This window comes from Heterocephalus glaber, unplaced genomic scaffold (genome assembly GCF_053883595.1).
Source record: "Heterocephalus glaber isolate CG9 unplaced genomic scaffold, H.glaber_assembly_v1.0 deba00001531, whole genome shotgun sequence".
NCBI classification, from domain to species: domain Eukaryota; kingdom Metazoa; phylum Chordata; class Mammalia; order Rodentia; family Bathyergidae; genus Heterocephalus; species Heterocephalus glaber.
In genome coordinates, this window is record NW_028258329.1 from 23603998 (window position 1) to 23626500 (window position 22503).

Genomic DNA, 22503 nt, shown 5'->3' on the forward strand with positions numbered 1-22503 from the left:
GGTTTCAGGTGGTCAGGCTGAGGTTATGCATTTCTGGCAAGGCCACCACAGAAATGAAGTCATGGCCTTTTCAGTGCATTGTTAGGAAGTACAGAGGTCTTTTTCATGGTGATGCTAATGCTGGTCACTTGGATAAGTTGGGTTTCATCACATTTCTTCACTAGTAAGTATCTTGTGGCGAAATATTTTTGAGTCTATGAAAATGTCCAATTCTCATCATTCTTCCATTCATTTATTTTAGCATCTATCAATAGTTCTTGCCTGCAACAATGATGACTACAATGTTTGCCTAATGGTGGTTTTCTGTTTCTATTATTATTTCCATGTCTGTTCATTGGAATTGTACAATAAGGAAGTATGTCTTTCCTCTTATTTATTGATTCATACCAGTGTGGACTAAGATAAATATTCATTTTATTCTACGGGCTAGAATGTAAGACTGTCATGGTTTTGTGGCTCAAATTGTCCAGGCTCTGGACATTGGGAACTCCAGTTTCACTCCTGGCTCCCTTCTGACACCTCCTTTTCTTTGTGACACCACAAAACACTCCATGTTCTTGTTTTTCTTCAACTCCAACTCCACCACTATTTTTTTAATAAGATTTTTTTGTTTGTTTGTTTTAAATTGGAGAATAGTATTTAGAAAGCAAGGTCTAGATGCTAGATTTCAGTGTACCAACTGGGGTGTCAATCATCCTAGGTTTTTTTATGGAGTGTATGTGTTTGTGCGGGTGTGCAGCCATGAGTAAATACCAACAATTCCAGTTCCTATCCTCCAGCCTCCTCCATTCCTTATTTGTAACTTGTTTTTCCAAGAGGAGCAAACCTGACTCTCACAATTCACAATACATTTTCTTAATTTGAGAATACAGATAAGAATTTCACAATTACTAATTTATACTCCTATGAAACATAAATGTACTAACTAGAGCATAATATTTGTATGGTTAGTTTTTGTCTTTAGCTTTACCATGTACAGTCAAAATACCACTTTCCAAAGTTACTTAAGTGAGCCCTTTGCTTCCCACCCACTGGCTGTGGTTATGTTAATCACTTACCACACAGTCCCTTGTTCCCAGCTGCATCTCAGGTTGTCCTGCTTCACACCCACTAGGCCGCACCACTGTTTCTCCTGTCCTACTTGCCAGTTCTTTCCAATCTGTTCTCAACCTTTCCCTGTAGGTATCCAAACTTCAGTTTTGGTTCCTGCTCATAGAATTAAAAAAAAATGAACATGAAATTTTCTTTTTATCCTCTTCAATCATTTTATGGAGATATATTTCCCATACTGTTAAATTCACCCTTTAAAAATGTGCAACCTACTGGTTTTTAGAACATTCTTATAGTCTCAACAAGAAACCGTGTCTATCCTACTCCTTCTTCCTCCCAGCCCCAGACAACCATTAACCTACTTTCTATGTCTATGGATTTGCCTGCTCTGGACATTTTATGTAAGTGGGATCATTCAACACATAACCTTTTGTCTCTGTCCTTTGTTACTTACTATACTATTTTCAAGGTCCATTCATAGCATGTATCAGTACTTCATTACTTTTCATGGCTGAATAATATTCCAGCCCATGGATATACCACATTTTTTGGTACATTCATCAGCTGACAAAAATCTGGCTTGTTTTCACAACTATACTGTAATGCTGCCATGAACATTTGCTTTCAATTCTTTTAGGTAGAGAAGTAGGGGTGGAATTACAAGGTCAGGTGGTAACTCTGTATTTAACTTTTGATGAACTGCCCCCCAAATTTTCCCAAGAGGCTGCACCACTTTACATTCCCATAAGTATATGTTTCAACTTCTTCATATCTTTGCCTATACTTCTCTTTTAAACATAATTATAGCTATCCTGTGTGTGATATCTTTATAGTTTCAGCTTATATGTATTTTTCAATGACTAATAATGTTGAACATCTTTTCACATGCTTTTTCATCATTTATAAAACCTGAATGAAGAAACGCCTACTCAAGTCCTTTGCTCATTTGAAAACTGGATTATCTTTTTAATTCCTGAGTTGTAAGCATTCTTTACAAATTCTGGATACAAGTTCCTTATTATATATATATGATTTGCAAATATTTTCTTCCATTCCATAGGTTGTCTATAGGTGTCCCTTGATACATGGTATTTCTAATGTCAATGAAGTCCAACTTACCTACTTTGTTTTTTGTTGTTGTTGCTTGTATTTTTGATGCCATGGCCTGGTCTGAAGTAATGCAGATTTATGCCTGTTTTCTCCTCAGAGTTTTCTTGCTTTGGCCCTGATAGTTAAGTTTTGATCTATTTTCAGTTCTTTTTTTTTTTTTTGGTACCGGGGATTGAACTCAGGACCTTGTGTTTGCAAAGCAGGCAGCAGGACCACTGAGCTAAATCCCCAGCCCAGTTAATTCTTAACTATGGTGTTAGGTAAAGGCCCAACTTCCTTCGTTGGCACAGGGACACACAGCTGTCCTGGCTCCACCTGGTGACTCTCCTTTCCCTATAGAATAATTATGAGCACTCTTGTCAGGGACAATCCATTGACCATAAATGTAAGGGCAGACCTCTTAATCTTAGACTCCCCAGCCCCCAAGACATAGGCCAACCAACTGATGTGTAGTATAAATCACCCAGTCTCAAGTACTGTCACAGCAGCACAAACTGACCAGGCAGTCGTGCACTTCGGAGGTCAGTCCTTCCTCTGTAGTGTATGCTACAAGTACATTCTACAGTTTGTCAGTTACCTTTTCACTCCCTGTGTGTTCAGTACAATTGTAAATACTTTCACCATCATATTTATCAAACTCTTCTTTTACTGCCCCTGGGATTTGAGACACAGTGGCAAAACTTTTCTAAGAGGTTAAAGAAGAATTGTCCTGGTTTTTTTTCTCCAAGTATTTGGACTAGATCCCCAAGCCACTGGGATTTAAAAAAAAAAAAAAGCATGGTGTGAACAATGGATGTACTTTATTTATTTAAACTGCCGATTCAGTCGTTCCAGGACCTTTTATCAGGAACCTCCGGGCCGCCCCGGCAGTGTGAGCGGCAGTGTGAGCAGCGTTGCTCCCGCCGACCCTGCAAAGGCCTCTGCCCGCTGAGAGGAAGTCTGCATCCGCTTCGGTCCGGAGGGCTCCTCTGTACCTGCGGGTTGGTGAATCACCTACCGCTGAAAGGTGTTTTTATGCCAGCTTTTGTAAAGTTCATTATTAATACAAAACTCACTCAATGTTCACATCAACTCGCCAATCTGTTAAGTTCCGGAACGCAGCATGCTAACCCGTAGGGCACAGGTACAGCCGAGGCCGGGAAGCCTTCAGGTCAGGGTCCGCTCGGGCCTGGGAGGCGGGTCCGGGGCGGGTGCGGGGCGGGACCGGGGCGGGTGCGGGGCGGGGCGGGCGTCGGGGACGTGCTACGTGTGCGCGGCCAGGAAGGCGCGCGGCTTGAGGCGGTGAGATGGCGGCGAGATGGCGGCGACGGCGGCTGTGAGCGGCGCCAAGCGCAAACTTCGGGCCGAGTTGAAGCAGCGTCTGGCCACCTTGAGTGCTGAGGAGCGACGGCGCCAGTCCCGCCTGCTAACACAGAAGGTGCACGGCGTGGGGATCTCGTGCGGCAGGCTGCGGCGGGACCCGTCACCACACAGGCGCGGCTCTCGGCACGTGCTCCCCCTGTCCGCCCCCTCGGGGCCGCCGCGCTTCCCCCCCCCCTCCCGCCCGCGGGCACGTACACGTTTCGGACCCCTCGCTGCATCTCCTCCTTGGTCCCCGACGGCGCGCTCACAGCCTTTTCCGTTCCCTTGCGCCGATTCCCCAACTCTACCCAGGTGCCCCTGTATCGAGGCGCTGTGGTGGTAGAACCGGGGTCCAGTCCGTATTCTGTCTCCCTCGTGCACCTCTGCGGCCTGGGCCGGAAAGGGAGAGACAGAGCAGCAGGTCCCGGAGGGCTCGGGAGTTCGGGTGGGGAGGGCCAAGGTCTGTCACTCTATGAGGACAGGGGCCCCCCCGCGGGGACCACGTGGCCTCACAGGCCTCCTGGTCGGGCCTGCGGTAAGAGGGGAGGCCGACGCGACAGGATGAGCCAGGGCTTTTTGTATCCTGATCCTAACCCACATCCTAATACCTAGTCCCTTGTCTTAACCCGACACTGCCTCTACAGAATGAACAGCACCACCCCTGCAAGTCTGGGGACAAGTAACAAGGATATGATGGAACATAACCCTGTGCTCCCCTGACCCTGACCCTTGTAGACCTGTTGAGTGGTGTGTGACAGGACATGACCAGTGCTATCTGTATTCTGACATAAATGTGAACCCTGACCACCATCCCTGCAGGCCTGTGGTGAGAGGTAAAGCGGTATGTGACAGGGCACATCCAGTGCTTTCTGTACCCTAACCCTAACCATAACCCTGACCCTGAACCTTGGAGATCTATTGGACAGTTAAGGGGTGTGTGAAGGAACCATGTTCCTGGGTTTCCTTACCCTACCCTAATCATTACCCAAACCCCAGCCCTTATCTGGACCCTGGCTGGCCTGTGATCAGAGGTAAAGCTGCATGACAGGACACACCCAGTGCTTTCCATATTTCTGCTAGAGCCATTAGGAAGGACATATTAGCATTTGGATAATGGATTGGGGAAATAAGGAAGAAAGAAAAAATGACCAGTTGAAGGGCGATCATGATAATTCAAGGAGGGTGATGGAGATGTAAACCAGAGGATGGGCAGTGGAGAGATTGGGAGAATCAGCAGACCTGGCAATTGATTGGATGGGGGGTAGAGTGCTTGCAGGAGAGGGAGTCACCTGTAGCTCCATATGTAGAGCAGGGATAACACTTCAGGATTACTAAACATCAGGAATGTAAGAATTAGAGCAGATTTTTGGACAGACATGGGGAAAATAAGGATGAGTTCAGTTTGGTGTCTTTGTCCATGGGAGATGTTTTCTTCAAACAGGTCTTGCTATGTTGCCTGTATTGGCCTTGAACTCTAGGTTCAAACCTTCTTCTCTCAGCCTCTGTGTAGTGTCTAGAACATACATCATAAACTTCAGGTGGGAATAGTTATTTAGAGACAGAGCTGCTGACAGTAGTAGAATTACAACTAAGAGCATCAAAGGAGGAAACAAAAATTAAAAAAAAAAACAGACCCATGAGTCTCAGTAATATACTTTATCCCATATATGCAAATAGTCACATATAGTGAATCTGCTTCCCAGCTCTTACATGTGCATTCCGTGATCAACTAATGGATCATGGCCCTAAAATCATTGTACTATGACTAGAACAGTGTTTTCCCTTAGTGAATGCTTAATAAAGGTATTAGATAAGATTACAGATATTATCCACATCTGTAATCCCAGCTTTGTGGGAGGCTGATGCAGGAGGATTGAAAGTTACAGCCCAGCCTAGGAAATTTAGCAACTTAATAAGACTCTGTCTCATAATAAAAAAATATTATACAAGAGGCTGGGCATGTAGTTTAGTCATAGGCCCTGGGTTCGGTCCCCAGCACTGGAAAAAAAGAAAAAGAAAAAAGGTATTAGTGATGGTAACGATGTCTTCAGATCATTAAAAAGTATTCCTATTGGCATAGCATCTGTTTTGTAATTTAGAAATTTATGAGAAAAGTAATGTATGGTAAATTAAGCTTTATGCCTTTATACCCTTACTAAGATGAGGAAATTAGTGGCCCTTTATTCTTTTTATCTTCTACTCTGCCAATTTCTGATGCCTATATTATGTTGTTAAAATTATATGAGAATATACTCTAAAAAAGTGGAAGAAAAAAACCCAAGAAAGATACTGAATTCAAGAAACAGCCCTACCTCAGAAGCAGGGTAAAGAGAGACCTCAGGGTGATGGCTGTGTGCTGGGCCAGAAGGCACCCAGACCCAAAGATGCAGGGCTAGAAGGCCTTAAAAGGAAAGTAGATCTATTTTTACAGACAAAATGAAAAAGAATCTATTGATAAGATAAAGCCATACTCTTTGTTTTGCCAAAAAAAGAAAAAAACCGTAAAGGTAATCAAAAATTCTTGGAATAATACAGTTAAGTCAATTTTATATTTAAACGTTATTCTGTAACTATAATGAATCTAATGAGCAGTAATTCTGGCTCATTTCAAAACCTGAAATTCCAGTAAACAGATTTTATAGTATTTTGTTATATACATAGTATTCGCTATAGAACTCATTTGGCTAATAGTTTGAATTTCAAATTTAAATGCTTTTCTTGTTCTGCCCAATACCTGTGCCCTCAACCTAGAAACTGGTGGCTTTATTTATTTATTAACCTAGAAACTGGTGGCTTATCTCTTTTCCTTTATGTCTTTCTGGAATTATTGTTAATAAAAAATCTTTTGTCTTTTAACATTTTTTTCCTCTCCTTTTCCTACTTTTGTCCTATTCCCCTACCCCAAGATTTTTTCCTAACTTGCTTTCCATTTTACTAATCTCAACTTTTTATTTGAGGAATGCTAGGGATTGAACCCTGGGCCTTGGGCATGCTAGATGAGCACTCTATGACAGAGCTACACCTGTAGGCCTGTTAATTCCAATGTTAATTTCCAGTGATTATTTCTTACATTTCTGATTGTTTCTTTCTCGTAGCTGTCTGTTGATATTTTATAGATGTAGTTATCTTTTCTGAGTTTAAGAAAACTAGAATTAAAAAAAAATTCTCAGTTCTTCAAGTTACCTCACTTTCCCACTGGATCATTTTTTCTCCCCTTTTCCCTCCCTTCTTCTGTCCCTTCCTTTCTCCCACTTTATGTTTTGGTTTTCCAAGATACTTGATGACCCTTTGCCTTCTGTATATGGTTCTGAATGAAGGTATGTTAGCTAATGGAGAGTCCTTTGCCTTTTGTAGTTACTTTGTGAGGGACCTTAGGCAGGAATGGATTCTGCCCTACCTGCCTCCACGTTCTCAGAGTGTGATTTGCTGCTTCGTCTATTAATAGTGTCTCATCCACTCTCTGTCTTATAACAGTTAGCCAACTCTCTGTTTTCTTGTTCTCAGTGGTATAATGGATTTTCTTTTTTTGGGCTTCTTTACAAATGTCATGGAAATGAGATTTAGGGAAGGAAGATAAATGTGTATGCACAGTCTCACACTGAATTTTAACTAATATTTCTTATTGCTTATTCAGCTCTTGATTTTCTATATTCTGCTTTAAAGAAAACAAGAAAGACACTTAACTTTCTCATCTAGTACCTGGTGCCAAGAGCCCCAGGCCTGCCCAAAGTGTGAGCTCCACATTTCCATTTTCCTTGCCTTTCCTAGGCCTCATGGAAGCTGTGCTGCTTTTCAAAAAGGAGTTAACTTCCTTCCTAGCACTGGTCTGATGTGTTCTACCTACTTAATTTCTTTTTCCCTTTTTATTGGGAATTACTTGACTTCCTATACCTGTATCTTTCTGCCAATCACATTTATGAGCTGCTTTTGTAGTGTCTTTTTCTTCTTAGCTTGGGGACAGGGCAAAGCGGAAATGGAAGGGTGATTGTTGACTTTTCTATGGTAAGCAAATCTCAGTCCCCTTCTGCCTGAGGAATTATTCTTTCTTTCTTCAGGATCTCTGTTCCTATCTTAGTGAACATTTCAACATTCAGTTGAACAGAACGGAGTGGGGTAGTAGAGCTAAGAGAGAATTATAAGACATGTTTTCTGCTTCAGGGATCTTAGGGACTGGTTCAGGATATTACACTTAGGGCATATAAACAACTGGTGATCATCTCATGACAATACAGAATTAAGTCGTATAATTCTAAATGTATAAGGGTTCTACTGAACTTAGGAAAAGTTAGGGCTTGCATTTGGCTAACAGGTAGAATTTAGGAGGAGAGAAACCTGATAGTGTGAGGAGTGGAGAAGTTTGTAGGAGCCAAGATTTAGAGATAAAAGAAAGGAGAAGCCTGTGAAATGACTGAGGAGGTGAGAATCAAGCTGGAGACAGAGTGGGGCTCCCCTCGGTGTGACTTTTGAATGAATGTTCACGCCTTTGAGTGTGGGTTTGCCAAAGGGGAAAAGGGATCAGAGAAGTAAGGCTTGGGTTTTGAATGAAAGTCAGACTTCAGCACTTAGTGACCTCGAACCCACTATACTACCTTGCTTTTTTTTTTTCTTGTAAAGTTAAAGCAAGTTAGAGAAGGTTGGGAGAGAAGAGATACTCTCAAGGGGAATCACTAGTTTAAAAAGTATAATCATGGGGTTTATAATTGTTGTAATTTCCCATTTAGGTCATTGCTCACAGTAAGTATCAAAAGTCCAAAAGGATTTCCATCTTTCTGAGCATGCAAGATGAAATTGAGACAGAAGAGATCATCAAAGACATTTTCCAACAAGGCAAAACCTGCTTCATCCCTCGGTACCAATTCCAGAGTAATCACATGGACATGGTGAAGTTAGCATCACCTGATGAAATCTCTTCACTTCCTAAAACGTCCTGGAATATTCATCAGCCTGGTGAGGATGATGTTCGTGAGGAGGCTTTGTCAACAGGTAAGTGTTTTTGTGTTAGAATCGATGTTTTAGGATGTTGTCAGATTATAATGAGTTTTTAGACCTCTGGCCCACCTGTTATTTGGGGTTCAGTGGGAGTTTCTTTTTCTGTAGGGAAGAATTTGTATTTTGCTTATATTCCAAGATGCCACATGACCAGGTTTAGGATGCAAATTCTCTGTAAGTTGTGAACTGTAGATTGTAATAGTGAGTTATCAAGGAATTGCTGCCTTCTCCCAGGCTCTTGTGCTAACCTGGTGGCCTGAATTATACATTTCCCTAAGTGATTTCATCATTAATCTATATGGTTGTGAGTGCAATATTATTATTAATGTTGGTGGGAATTTCTATCTCCAGGTCAGACCTATTACCTACCTTCTAGCTATATCTACTTGATGTCATGTGGCATCTCAAAAACAGTGTGTTCCAAATTGGATCACATTCTCAGCCCTGCTGCCATGGTCCATCTCAGCATGGCCACCACCAGCCAGTTAACTATGATAGAGATCCCTAGTAACCTTTGATTCCTCTCTTCTCATGCCCTACATACTGTCTGTTGCCAAGTCTAAGCTGCCACCATCCTTGACTGGTTTACTGTACCAGCTCCTAACTGTCCCTCTGTCCTCGTCTTGCACCCTTTCCTCCTTCTTAATCCACAATCTGCAAAGTCACTGAAACAAGATTTCTTTTTTTTTTTTTTTGCACTTTATTAAATTCTTTTATTGGTACATTGTAGGTATACAACACAATTACATTTCTCATTGGGAATTGTACCTTTACATAATGCATCTTGGTTCTTATTTTTTCCCCATTCCTAGCTCTCCCTTCACCCCCTCCACCCTTCCCTATTTACAAAGACTTTATTTCCATTTTTTCCATTTCTCATCAGTTTTCCTTTCCCTTCTTTCCTTTCCCCTGCCCCTCCCACTACCCCTACCCCTTTGGACCTTTTCTTCCTATTTTGCATTATCGATTATTCATTCTAATTGAAACAAGATTTCTAAAACACCAATCTGACTGCTTCTCCCCCATTTGAAGTCTTGCAGTGACTTTCTGCTGTCCTTAGGTTGAGGTGAACACCTCTCAAAGAGGCTCATCTGGTGTTGGTCCTGTGTATTTTCTCTCCCTGGCACGGGTACTGCTTGTTCACCCAGCTCACATCTTCCTACTCTCCAATTCCAGCAGCTTTGAAGACCTCTCTGTTCTTCAACCCTCCTCTGCTTTTTCTACTGTGGGATCTTTGTACCTGCTGTTCTCTGGCCAACAGCTGCTTGGGGGATTTTTTTTTTATCATTATTAAGCAGCCAAAGAGCCTAATGCAAAATAAGCTAAGGCTGCCATTTGGTAAAGTAATGCCTCAAACCTGTCTTGGAGGTATATATTTTCACTAAGACTTAAATAGTTGCAGAGAAACCTTGGCATAGCTTTATGCAGTCTTATCCCGATTTCTTCCCCTTGAAATTTAACATCATATGGGCTGGGGATTTAGCTCAGTGGTTCCACCGCCTGCCTCTCAAGCTGAGGACCTGGGTTTGATCCCCAGTACCAGAAAAAAAAAGAAATTTAACATCATAACCTATAAAATCAGTATAGTGAGATGGAGAGGGACAGGGTCAAAGACTTATCTGCTTTGCTGCCTCAACTTCCCTTATGTTTTCCAGTCCTGGAATTTGTAAGATACTTAGGCACGAAAAGTACATTCAAATCTGCCTCCTTCCTGTCGTAGACCTGATGAGTAACAGTATTATAAAACTCCTATTTTTAAGGGGAAAGACTGTAAGTGTTTTGATACAATGAGACAATAAGGGAATAGTGTAGCCCAGGCCTAAAGATAAGGAAATAAGAGGAAGTAAGTTGTAGGTCTTGACACTGCTTGCACATAATGTAGCTACTTCTCTAGAGTCTGTGGCTTTGGGGTATGTTCTGGCTGACTTAATGTGAACACAAGCTTGCTAATTAAAATTCCATTTGGTCTCCTCCAGCAGCCTTTTCCCTTACGAATAGTTATGCCACTTCCATAATGTCTTCTTTGGGTTAAGCTAAATGGTGTCACTTTGTCCCTTCATGTGTTTGTTTCAGTTCCATTCAAGTCCAGTAGTGGGAAGAACAGAGGAGCGTGACCTTTCCTCTTAGCTGTGCTTCCTGAGTGACATAAGCCCAGCTCAAGTCAATGAGTGAAATCATCTCTGGTTTTAGCAAATTACTCGGTGCTTAAGAGCATTCAGTAAGTGGTACTACTATTTTTAAGAAAGGAAGGCAGAATTATTCATTTCTTGATATTCTTGATAAACTGAGTATTTTATGTTTTGATAAATTGCCTCTGAGCATACTTTATGACAGATACCATTTTAGGCCTGGGGAAGACAAGGTCCTAGCCTCCCAGGGCTCTAGCTGGGGAGACAGAAAATATGTGTTACTAGAATAAGTATCCCTGCCAGTAATATATGGTAAATGTAAGTGTCATATGAAAGCTCATTGAATATTAAAAATTTAGAAGTTAAAGGATTTGTCCTGAAATGAGAAAAGTCCATGCCCAAACTGGTTGTTCATTTTTCTCTTCTGTGGCATGTGTCCATGCCATATTTGTGGTCCCAGTGGCTTTTTCCCTCCCACGTTTTTTGCAGATACTTGCAGGCTGAGTTGCAGAGGATAAGGGATTATGCCTTAGTTTCTTCACCAGACAGCCGGGTGCCAAATGTTGTTTATAGCAGTGTTTGAGTAGGCAGGCTCGATGTTTGTCTCCTAGAATCACTCTCAGCACTATGGATTTTTACTTGCATCAGCAGCTTAGAATGTGGCAACTTCAGTGCTAAAGCATAAATCTAGCTTCACAGTGTTTGGAACAAGCTGATCAAAGCTCAGATTGTACTCGGTGAAGCTTTTGTAGTCTGTTTATCTTTCTGGCTTGCTAATGCTCTCTCAGTTTAGAAAAGAATGACTTTTAGTGTCCTCAGTTGCAATTAGAAGTTCCTGGGCAGGATTTCGTATACATTATTCTTATTTTGTGTATGCAGAGAAATAAACCAATGGGTAAATGAAATTGAAGGGCTGTTTCTTTACTGAATTTGTCTTCAAAGTGAGGAGTGTATGGGCAATAAGATTAGACAGGAACCTTTTCATTGAGAGTATATAATCTGATTCAACATGGCTTAAGCAAAAATGGAACTTTATTGGGCCAGAAACTGCAGAATCCACAGAAGAGTGAGATTGAGGTATGGTTGGATTAGAGTCATTAGGAGCCAATCCATCGTTTTCTGAGTCTGCTTCTGTCTGTGTTGGCTTCATGTTCTGGTGCCACGTAATGGCCCATGACAGCACTGGCTTCATCAGTATCTTTACTGGTAGCAATTTCAGCAGGAAAGAGTAAGCCTATTTTCTAACAGCCCCAATAAAATCCTGATCCTAGCTCTCATTGACCCAAGTGGCCACTGCCAAATTAAATCACTTATGGCCAAGGACATAGAATAGGCCTACCTGGCTTAGGCCTAAGTGGTCACACTTCTCCAGTCATGTTTGCCAAAGTAACCTTAACTCAGATGGCTTGCATTACCACATGCTTGAAGACTTCCTTCCTTGACTAGAAAATAAGTCTTGATTCTGTAGCAAGATACAGGAAAGAGGAAAAGAGGTGTTTGTGAACCTTTCCCTTTTTGGGGATAGGTCCCTCTGCCTTTGCTCACCAGCTACCCTCAACCTGAGTGCTGTCTTTTTTCTCTCTGTTAGAATCTTGATTGTTCTTAAGGCTCAAGGTCAGTGCCTCTTTCTGCAGAAGGGTTCTCAGGGTCTGCTTCATCCTCTATACTTCTCCCTAGGTTAGGGTCCCTCATTATACTTGTGTTAAGTTGCATATATGTGTGTTAAAAGATTTTTTTTTTTTACTTTAGTACTTGCTTAGGTTAGGAGCCCACCACTTTTTAATTTTTTTTTTCCCGTTACTGGGGATTGAACTTAGGACCTTGCGCTTTTGAGGCAGGTGGCAGAACCACTGAGCTAAATCCCTGGCCCAAGGAGCCCACCACTTTAGACCACTTTATCAGAGGTTTTTAAGTAAGTCTGTAGTAAGTCATGCCTTCATGTCACTCTCTCCTGGTGATCCTCCTGCCCCAGAAGCATGGAAATAGCCTTCGAGTGTTTTCATTGGTGAGCTTGGGCTCTACACAGTACCTTAATGGATATGAGTTCCTCTTTTATCTTTACTAGCTTATACAGTAGACCCTCAAGTTAGAACCGGCTTGACATATGAATAACTTGGGTTAATTAAGCTAGTAGAAGATTCATCTGCCTCTTGCTGTCTATAGTGTGTACCCAGGTAAACATCCACATCTCAGCTGTATTGACTAAGTTACAACCAGCCCTTGGAACTGATCGAGTTTGTAAGTCAAGGGTTCACTGTACATCCTTTTTATGTGCTATGGCTTGGATCTTGCATGTTCTTCAAAGGCTCATGTGTTGGAGGCCTGATCCTCAGCCTGTGGGGCCTACTTGGAGGTGGTGGAACCTGTGAAGAGTGAGGCCCAGTGGGAAGTCACTGGGGGCATGTCCTTGTCAGAACATTGGACCTTCTCCTTCCTTTCTCTTTCCTGTCCCTCTCTCTCTTTAGTCTATTCCAGCGTCTCCATCCTGAGGTGAACAACTTTGCTCTGTCATGACATGCTGCCTCACTGCAAGCCTGAAGGCAATGGGTCTTCCTGACCATAGACTGAAACCTCCAAAGTTGTGAGCTAAGATAAACTTTTCATCTTTCTAAGTTAAGTATCTTAGGTATTTTGTTACAGTAGCAAAAACTGACTAAAACTGAAGTATATGCCTAATAATTTTATGTTGAATGAATTACTGATAGTAGCTGCAAAGAAACACAAATAGCACATAATCTATCCTTACTCTTTATTCTGTGCTTTAGTATGCCAATTATCTGTAAAAGTAGATTTTCAGGAGTAAGTGAGCAGAATCCGCTAATTTAGTAGTTTTCCCATTATTACTTTTATTTTCTGTGGTTTCGGTCACCCTTGGTCAACTGTGGTCTGAAAACATTAAAAGAAAGTTTCTAGAAATAAACAATTCCTATGTTTTAAATTGTGTGCCATTCTGAGTGGTATGATACACCCATGCCATTAAGCTGTGTCCTGCCTAGGACCTATGTCATTTCTTTGTCCAGTATATCCAAGCTGTCTGCGCTACCTGGTTGTTATGTAAAAGCTGAATCTGTCATCAAATTGACTGTTGTAGTGTCACAGTGCTTATAGTCTGTGTTTTACTTAATACTGGCCCCAGAGCATGCAAGTAATGACTCTGGCAATTCACATATACCAAAGAGAAGTTGTAAAGCGCTTCCTTTAGGTGAAACAGGGAAAAGTCTCATCCTAATAGGGAAAGAGAAGAAACAAAACTACTGAAGTTGCTGAGATCTATAGTACAACAAAATTTTCTGAGAGATGACGTTCACATAACTTTGCTTATAATATATTGTATAGCACTCACACATATATCTTATATTGTTATATATCTTACATTGTTATTATTGTTTCTGATTTATAGATTAAATCTTACTATAGATACTTGTGTATAAGAAAAAAACATAGTATATGCTGGATTTCATACTGAGATTTCACATCCGCCTAAGGGCTTTGAATGTATCCCCATGGATGAGGGCAGGGCTCCTTTCTGTTGAATGATGTAGGTGGCAAGCTTGAGGTAGAAACTGAGCAGAGACAAAAAAATATTTTTCTTACTACTCATCTCATTACTTTAGATTAAAGCAATGAAATCTGCTGTAAAAATTTGAAGTGTCCTTTGAGTGTAGTGATACAGGTAGCCAGAATCATTTGTAAGACATCCTGGGATAAATTAGTTTATTAGATTGTCTGGACCACTTGTTTTCAGATTTTAAGCCATGACTTACTGGCTTTTTAATTCAGTTCAGGAGCATTAACAAAACAAGAAAGAGATACAAAAGACACATTTAGTTAGGGGTTTGTGCATGTGTATGCATGTGTGTTGTCAGTATGAAGTGGATCATGTTTTTCTTGCAGTAGTTTCCAAAATATTTGAAGCCACTGGTTTAAGCCTGTTCATTCAAAAGGCATGCATCTCTTCAGGGCCTGTCAGTGGGCACATGCAACAGTGGGATAAATGGCATGTTTCCTTCATGTGTTAATTTTGATGAGAACAAATGGAGAAAAACAAACACACAAGTGAAACCCCACATTACTTTTCCTCATTTACTTCTTTCTCTACCCTGCACTGGTGTGGGTACTGTTAATTCCCTGCTCCTCCATTTTACAAAGCAAAAGAGACTCAAGTGCAGTACCTTGCCCATGGTCATGCAGCTCCTGAGTGGCAGCAGGGAAATTGAGACGCAGATCACTTTGGCTGTGGGCCACGTTCTGTCCCTGCAGCTGGAGTCTGGATCCAGGAGGCCTCCCAGTGGGGTTGAGCAACTTTGGAGGTCCTAGTGCTGTGTCTTGTCTCTGTGGCTGCTTTTTTCTCTGTCCCTTCAGTGTGCACTACCTACTCCTGGGTGGCCTTATGACCCTGTGCTCAGCCAGCTTGGGCTTCACTGAGTTAAGTAGGCTCCGGGGCTTTGGAAGGATGTATTCTGAGGGGAACAGGCATTCCTTCTCAGGCACGAGAGGTGTGGCCCCTGCTGTACCACAGGGTGTGTGTGTGGGGGGGGGGCACAGTCATACCTGGTTATAGAATTAGATCAGAAAAATGAGATTTTCCCAGTGTAGCATACTTAATGACTTCTATAGAAAATAAAGTATAAAAATGCTGTGTTAGTGGGGTGTGATGGTACAGGCTTGTAATCCCAGTATTTAGGGAGGCTGAGGCAGGAGAATCGCAAGTTATAGCCCAGCCTTGGCAACTTAGCAGGTTAGTGAGACCATGTCTCTAAACCAAAACTAATACAACAAAAAAGAGACAAAAATGCATAGGACTGGGTGGGGGATGTACCTTAGTGGCACAGCTCCTGCCCGGCAAGCACAGTCCTCAGTTTGATCCCTCATACCAAAAAAAAAAAAGCACAGGACTGGTGACATAGCTCAGTGGGAATTCCCTGGGTTTAGTTTCCAGTAACTCTCAAACACACATACACAAACACACAACCAAATAAAAATGCTCTTTTAGTTCAGATATTTATTTTTATTGAGCTGCAGAATTTCTGTTCAGTTTTATTGAACTCTAACATCTCATTGACTTAAATCTAGTTTTAGGTTTTAATTTTTAATAGCACTTGAAGCCAGCATGTGATTTTCTTTCTTTCCCTTTTTTAAAGTTAAGCATTTCAAACTGATACTTAAATATTGTACAATTTCCTTGAGCTTAAAAGTGCTGTTTTTGGTTGTATTTTTTCTTACAATTAGCTTTAAGTGTGGGGTTAATAGTTTTCCTTGTCTGAGAATATCCATACTAATTGATTGTTCCAAAGAGGTAGTGAAAAGGGGACAATGTGGAAATTGGTCACTAGCGGAATTTCACACTTGTACTTTTGTAACTTTGAGTGATTTTGGTTTTTTAAAGTAAATGAGTTGTCATAAATACAGGCTCTGATAATTATGGTTATATTATATTCCTAAAACTTTGTAATTGGTAACTGATCTAGGCTGGTGACACGTGGCTTTGTGCACTCTGACTCCAGGCTAAGATCTCTGGAGTTTGCTTAGCTGAGTTCTTCCTGCCTTCCGAGTGGGGCAGCTAGGGGCTGGGTGGACCATGAGTGGGCAGAGGGAGTAGGGGCCTCTGTACTGACAGGGTGACATTGGAGGAGGTTGGGGTGGGGTGCGGAAGTAGGGCCTAGGGACATGCTTAGACTTTGAGCTCTAGTCAGGACAGGAAACTGAGGACTGTCCCCCCCACACTTAATCTTTCCTTCCTATCCCTCTCCAGTGCTGCAGTGCAGTCTTTATCTTTTCTTTCTCCTCTTCATCTCCATTCTTTTTTTTTTTTTATGTTAAACTCTTTTATTGGTACATTTTAGGTATACAACACAATTACATTTCTCATTGGGAATTGTACCTTTATGTAATGCATCTTGGTTCTTATTTTTTCCCCATTCCTAGCCCTCCCTTCACCCCCTCCACCCTTCCCTATTTACAAAGACTTTATTTCCATTTTTTCCATTTCTCATCATTTTTCTTTTCCCTTCTTTCCTTTCCCCTGTGCCTCCCACTACCCCTACCCCTTTGGACCTTTTCTTCCTATTTTGCGTTCATTATCGATTATTCATTCTAACCATTGGTACATTTTAGGTATACAATATAATGACATTCATCATTGGAAATTTGCACCTTTACATAATCTCTCTTGGTTTTTATTTTTCATCCCTGCCCAGCCCTCCCTTCAACCCCTCCATTCCTCCCTGTTTACAAAGATTTTGTTCCTATTTTTCCATTTTCCCATATTAATCCCATTCCCTTCTATCCTTTCCCCTATCCCTCCCACTTCCTTCCCTTTTGCCCCTTTTCTTCCTATTTCACATTACCTATTATACATTTTAGTCCTTATTTACACTTTCAGTTTCTCACACCAGAGAAACTATTCGGTATTTATACATGTGTGTCCTATTTATTTCACTTAAGAGTATTGCCTCAATGTGCATCTACTTAGCTATAAATGTCTCTAATTTCTCATTTTTTATGGCTGAGTAGTATTCCATTTTAGAAAAAAACCACATTTTCTTGATCCAGTCTCCAGTTGATGGGGATTTGGGCTGCTTCCAAGTTTTAGCTATCACAAACTGTGCTGCTATGAACATGGGCGCACATATATCACTGTGGTATGATTCTTTTAATTCTTTGGGGAAGATCCCCAGCAGTGGAATAGCAGGGTCAAATGGGACTTCCAGTGCTAGTTCTTTGTATCTCCATACTGATTTCCACAGTGGTTGCACCAGTCTACACTCCCACCAGCAGTGGAGCAGGGTTCCTCTTTCCCCACAGCCCCGCCAGCATTTGTTATTGGTTGATTTCATGATAGCAGCCAGTCTTTATGGAGTGAGGTGGAATCTCAGCCTTGTTTTCATTTGCATCTCTCTAATGACCAGTGATGTTGAACGTTTTTTCCTGTATTTATTTGCTATTTCTACTTCTTTGAGAAATGTCTGTTCATCTCAGATGCCTATTTTCAGATTGGGTCTTTAAATTTGGGAGGTCTGATCTTTTTTAAGTTCTTTATAGATTTGAGATTGTAGACCTTTGTCTGAGGAAAAGCAGGTGAAGATATTTTCTCACATTGTGGGTTGTCTGTTCACAGTGCTGGTGGTTTATCTTGCTCTGCAGAAGCTTTTTAATAAGAAGAGATCCCACTTGTTGATTGTGCTAGTTCATGGGCAACTGAGGTTTTGTTCATAAAATCTTTTCCTACACTGATGTCTTCAAGAGTTCTACCTAACCTCTGTTCCAGCTGGTTCAGCATTTCTATTTTAATATTTAGATCTTTAATCCATTTTGATTTTAGTTTAGTGCATGGCAAGAGATATAGGTCTAGTTTTAATCTTTGGCAAGTCGAAAGCCAATTTTTCCAGCACCATTTATTAAAGAGGCTATCTTTCCTCCAGTGAGAGTGTTTGGCTCCTTTATCGAAGATGAGATGGCTGAGTGTGTCTGGCATTGTTTCTGCATCTTCTAATCTGTTCCACTGGTCCTCAAGTCTGTTTCTTTGCCAGTACCATGCTGTTTTTTTCACAGTAGCTTTGTAGTATAGTTGCAGGTTAGGGATTGTGATACCCCCTCCCATGTCTCTGTTACCTAGAATTGCTTTTGCTATTCTGGATCTCTTCTTCCAAATGAATTTTTGGATTGTTTTCTCAAGGTCCATGAAGTATGCTGCTGGGATCTCATTTGGAATTGCATTGAATCTACATAGCAGTTTTGGAAGTATGGCCATTTTCACTGTCTTAATCCTTCCTACCCAGGAGCAGGGGATGTCTGTCCATTTTCTGATATCATCTTCAATCTCTCTTTTCAGAGTGCCATAGTTTTCAGAGAAGAGGTCTTTGATTTCTTTCGTTAGGTTGATTCCTAGGTATTTCAGTTTTTTGGATGCTATTATGAAAGGAATTATTTGCCCTATTTCTCTCTCAGTGAGTCTGTCATTGGTGTAGAGGAAAGCTACTGATTTTTGTGTGTTGACCTTGTAACCAGCTACTTGACTGAATTTGGTTATTAAGTGTAGAAGACTTTTGGTGGAGTTCTTGGGGTCTTCTTTATAGAGTATCATGTCATCTGCAAATAATTACAATTTGACTTCTTCATTACCTATCTTTATTCCTTTTATTTCTTTCTCTTGTCTAATTGCCGTGGCTAATGTTTCCAGAACTATATTGAACAAGAGTGGTGATAGTGTACATCCTTGTCTTATTCCTGATTTTAGTGTGAAGGATTTTAGTTTTTGACCATTTAGTATGATATTGGCTGTTGGTTTTTCATAGATGGCTTCTATCAGTTTGAGGTAGAGACCATCTATTCCAATTTTTTGTAGGGTTTTTATCATAAATGTATGTTGGATTTTGTCAAATGCTTTTTCTGTGTCTATGGAGATAATCATATGGTTTTTGTCCTTGGCTCTATTGATATAGTGTATGACATTGATTGATTTGTGTATATTGAACCATCCCTGCATCCCTGGGATGAATCCCACTTGATCAGGGTGTATGATCTTCTTGATGGTCTTCTGCATTCTGTTTGCCAGTATCTTATTAAGGATTTTTGCATCTGTGTTCATTAATGAGATTGGCCTATAGTTCTCCTTTTCGGTTGAGGCTTTCTCTGCTTTGGGGATCAAGGTGATGCTTGCTTCCAGGAATCAATTCAGGAGTATTGCTTCCCTTTCAGTTTCATTGAAAAGTTTAAACAGGAGTGGCAGCTGTTCCTCTCTAAATGCCTTGTAGAATTCAGCAGTGAAGCCATCAGGGCCTGGGCTTTTCTTAGTTGATAAGTTTTTAATTACGTTTTCAATTTCATTGGTTGATACTGGGTTGTTTAGAATTTTTAGGTCTTCTTCGTTCAACTTTGGTAATTCATATATATCTAGGAATCTGTCCATTTCTTCTGTGTTGTCCATCTTATTGGCGTATAGGTTCTGGAAGTAGGTATTGATGATCCTCTGGATTTCTGCTGGGTCTGTTGTAATTTCACCCTTTTCAATCCTAATTGCATGGATTTGGGCCTTTTCTTTCCTTGTTCTGATAAGGTTGGCTAAGGGTTTGTCAATTTTGTTTATTCTTTTGAAGAACTCACTCTTGGCTTCATTGATTTTTTTGTATCATTCTCTTAGTCTCCGTTGCATTGATTTCTGCTCTGATCTTTATAATTTCCTCCCTTGTATGAGCTCTGGCGTTGTCCTGTTCTTCTTTTTCTAGAAGCTTGAGGTTCAGCATCAGGTTAATTGGGCTCGTTCTCTTTTCCTAACATGCATATTCACTGCTATGAATTTCCCTCGTAAGACTGCTTTCATTGTGTCCCATAGATTCCGATATGTTGTATTCTCATTGTCATTTAATTGAAGGAACTGTCTGATTTCTTCTTTAATTTCCTCTGTGACCCATTGGTTATTCAGAAGTGTGTTGTTCAATTTCCACGTGTTTATGAAATTTTTTGAGTTTCTTTTGCTATGGATCTCCAATTTCATCGCACTATGGTCTGATAATGTACAGAGGATAACTTCAATTCCTTTGCACTTACTTAAACATGTTCTATGTGTGAGTATGTGGTCTATTTTGGAGAATGACCCATGTGCAGCTGAGAAGAATGTGTATTCTGATTTTGTGGGGTGGAAGGCTCTGTAAACATCTGTTAAGTTCATTTGTTCAAGAGTTTGATTGAGTTCTAGTATTTCATTACTTATTTTTAATCTAGTTGATCTATCTATTTGTGACAGTGGGGTGTTGAGGTCCCCCACTACAATTGTGTTAGTGCATATATGGCTTTTCATGTCTGTTAGTATTTGTTTTATATAATTGGGTGCACTAGTGTTTGGTGCATAGATATTTATGATTGTCATCTCTTCCTCTTGGATTCTTCCCTTTACAAGGATGTAGTGTCCTTCTTCATCTCTCATAATTAGTGTTGGTTTGAAATCTACTTGATCTCCCAAGAGGATAGCTACTCCTGCTTTTTTTCAGGTTCCTGTCACATGCAGTATTGTTTTCCACCCTTTAACTTTCAGTCTATGAGTTTCCTTTTGAATGAAGTATGTTTCTTGTATGCAGCATATTGTTGGATTTTGCTTCTTGACCCATTCTGCCAGTCTATTTCTTTTGATTGGTGAATTGAGACCATTAATGTTGATGGTTATAACTGAAACGTATTGACTTGTCATTGCCATGACTTTTTCTTTTTGTTGGGTTCTCCCCCTTTCCATTTAATTTCTTGTCATGCCAGATGGGTTCATTCTGCTTTGCTTCCTGGGGTTGAAATCCTCAATGTCTGTTCCTAGGCTATTGTGTAAAATTCTTTGGAGTGCTGGTTTGGTATTCACGAAGTTCCTAAGGTGCTCTTTGTCATGAAAGTATCTTATTTCTCCATCCATTTTGAAAGGTAGTTTTTCAGGGTACATCAATCTGGGTTGGAGGCTGTTTTCTTTTAGGGCTTGGAATATGTCCCTCCAAGCTCTTCTTGCCTTGATGGTTTGTGTTGAGAAGTCTGCTGTGATTCTGATGGGCTTTCCTTTGTATGTGATTTGTTTCTTTTCTCTGACTGCTTGGAGAACTTTGTTCTTCTGTTGAGTTTCTGGAATCTTAACAGTTATATGCCTATGTGTAGATTTTTTTTGATCAAGGCTATTTGGAGTCCTATATGCCTCACTTATCTGTATGTCAGGTTGTTTTCCCCTCCTTGGGAAGTTTTCTGCCATTACTTCTGTGAAGAGTTTTTTTATGTCATCTGCACTCTGTCCTGTTTCTTCATTGACTCCAATCAGTCTTATGTTATTCTTCTTTGCATCATCTAGCAGCTGCTGGATTGATTTCTCATGTTCCCTTATAATTTTGAAGCAATTTTTCTTTTCCTGGTCACTAATTGCAATCTTATCTTTTATATCTGAAATTCTGTCCTCACATTGGCTCATTCTGCTGTATAGACTTTCAGTGGAGTTTTTCATGTCCTGGAAATCTATTTGCATCTGTTTTATGGATTCCATTTGTTTCTTATGTTGGGATTCTGTCATGTTCCTAAGCTCCTCTCTAGATTGATTAATCATGTCTTGCACTAGGGGCACAATTTCTCTTGTTATCTGAGAAATTATTTTGGATTTCATTTTTCCCAGATCCTCTTTTGTTGCCAGTTCAGTGGGTCCAGGTGGTTGAGTATCAGAGTGTTCCATCTCCTTTCCCTTTGTGGTTGCTGTAGGTGATCTGGAAGTCTGGTTTTGAGACTTATTTACGTGTTCTCATTTTGACTGTGGGATTGGGGGTGTGCTGTTGGCACCCGCGTGGATTACCTCCTCTGAGCTGGGAGAGGTGGGATAGGGGCCGGGACCAGCGGTAGTGATGGTGGCCCCAAAGCCCTTTCCTGTGGGCTGGGAGCAGTGGGAGGGATGGTGGCCGGGAATCCCCTTCCTCTGGACCAGGAGCAGTGAGATGGCAGCTCAGAACCCCTACCTCTCTTCCAGAAGCAGCAGTAGGGATGGTGGCCCAGCAGCCCCTTCCTCTGGGTCGGGAGTGGCGGGACCCAGTACCGTGGTCTGGTGTCCTCTCCGTCTTTGTAGTGTGGAACCAGGTGGCTGTACAGAGGAGCGGGGGGTGTCCAGTGGATTGCTGCCTGGGGGTGGGCTGATTTGGTGTGTTCAGTGGGACTTGTGATCTTGGTAGGGCGTCCACCCATCCCCATTCTTTTACCTTCCTTCCTTATCATCTCATCCCTAATATTTTTCTAACATTCAAGTAATTTCTTTGCTACTTCCTTCCTGCTCGCCTGTGATTTTTGTTCCCTGACTCTTCATTCATTTACTTCTATTACTTCCTGCTTATTATTAAATAAAAGCTTACGTTACCGATTTTGACATGAAATGTTTTTGGTCCCA

At 41.1% G+C, this 22503-nt stretch overlaps 1 protein-coding gene and 1 long non-coding RNA gene across 3 annotated transcripts in view; one reads left to right on the top strand and one right to left on the bottom strand.

Annotated features, from left to right (window-relative positions):
- Positions 1-2304: 2304 nt before the first annotated feature.
- On the bottom strand, positions 2305-3401 carry LOC101702676 (uncharacterized). Its single transcript, XR_206436.3, has 2 exons — positions 3216-3401; positions 2305-3134 (listed from the first exon to the last, which is right to left on the bottom strand). It is a non-coding gene; the product is annotated as an uncharacterized LOC101702676 (long non-coding RNA).
- The window catches only part of Mthfs (methenyltetrahydrofolate synthetase), a 38213-nt gene continuing 19108 nt past the window's right edge, over positions 3399-22503 (top strand). For both annotated transcript variants that reach the window (XM_021252188.2, XM_004874809.4), the window contains exons 1-2: positions 3399-3577; positions 8223-8484. In XM_021252188.2, coding sequence (XP_021107847.1) covers positions 3458-3577; positions 8223-8484 — 382 coding nt within the window. In that variant the 5' untranslated portion in view covers positions 3399-3457. The remainder of the gene's footprint in view (positions 3578-8222; positions 8485-22503) is intronic.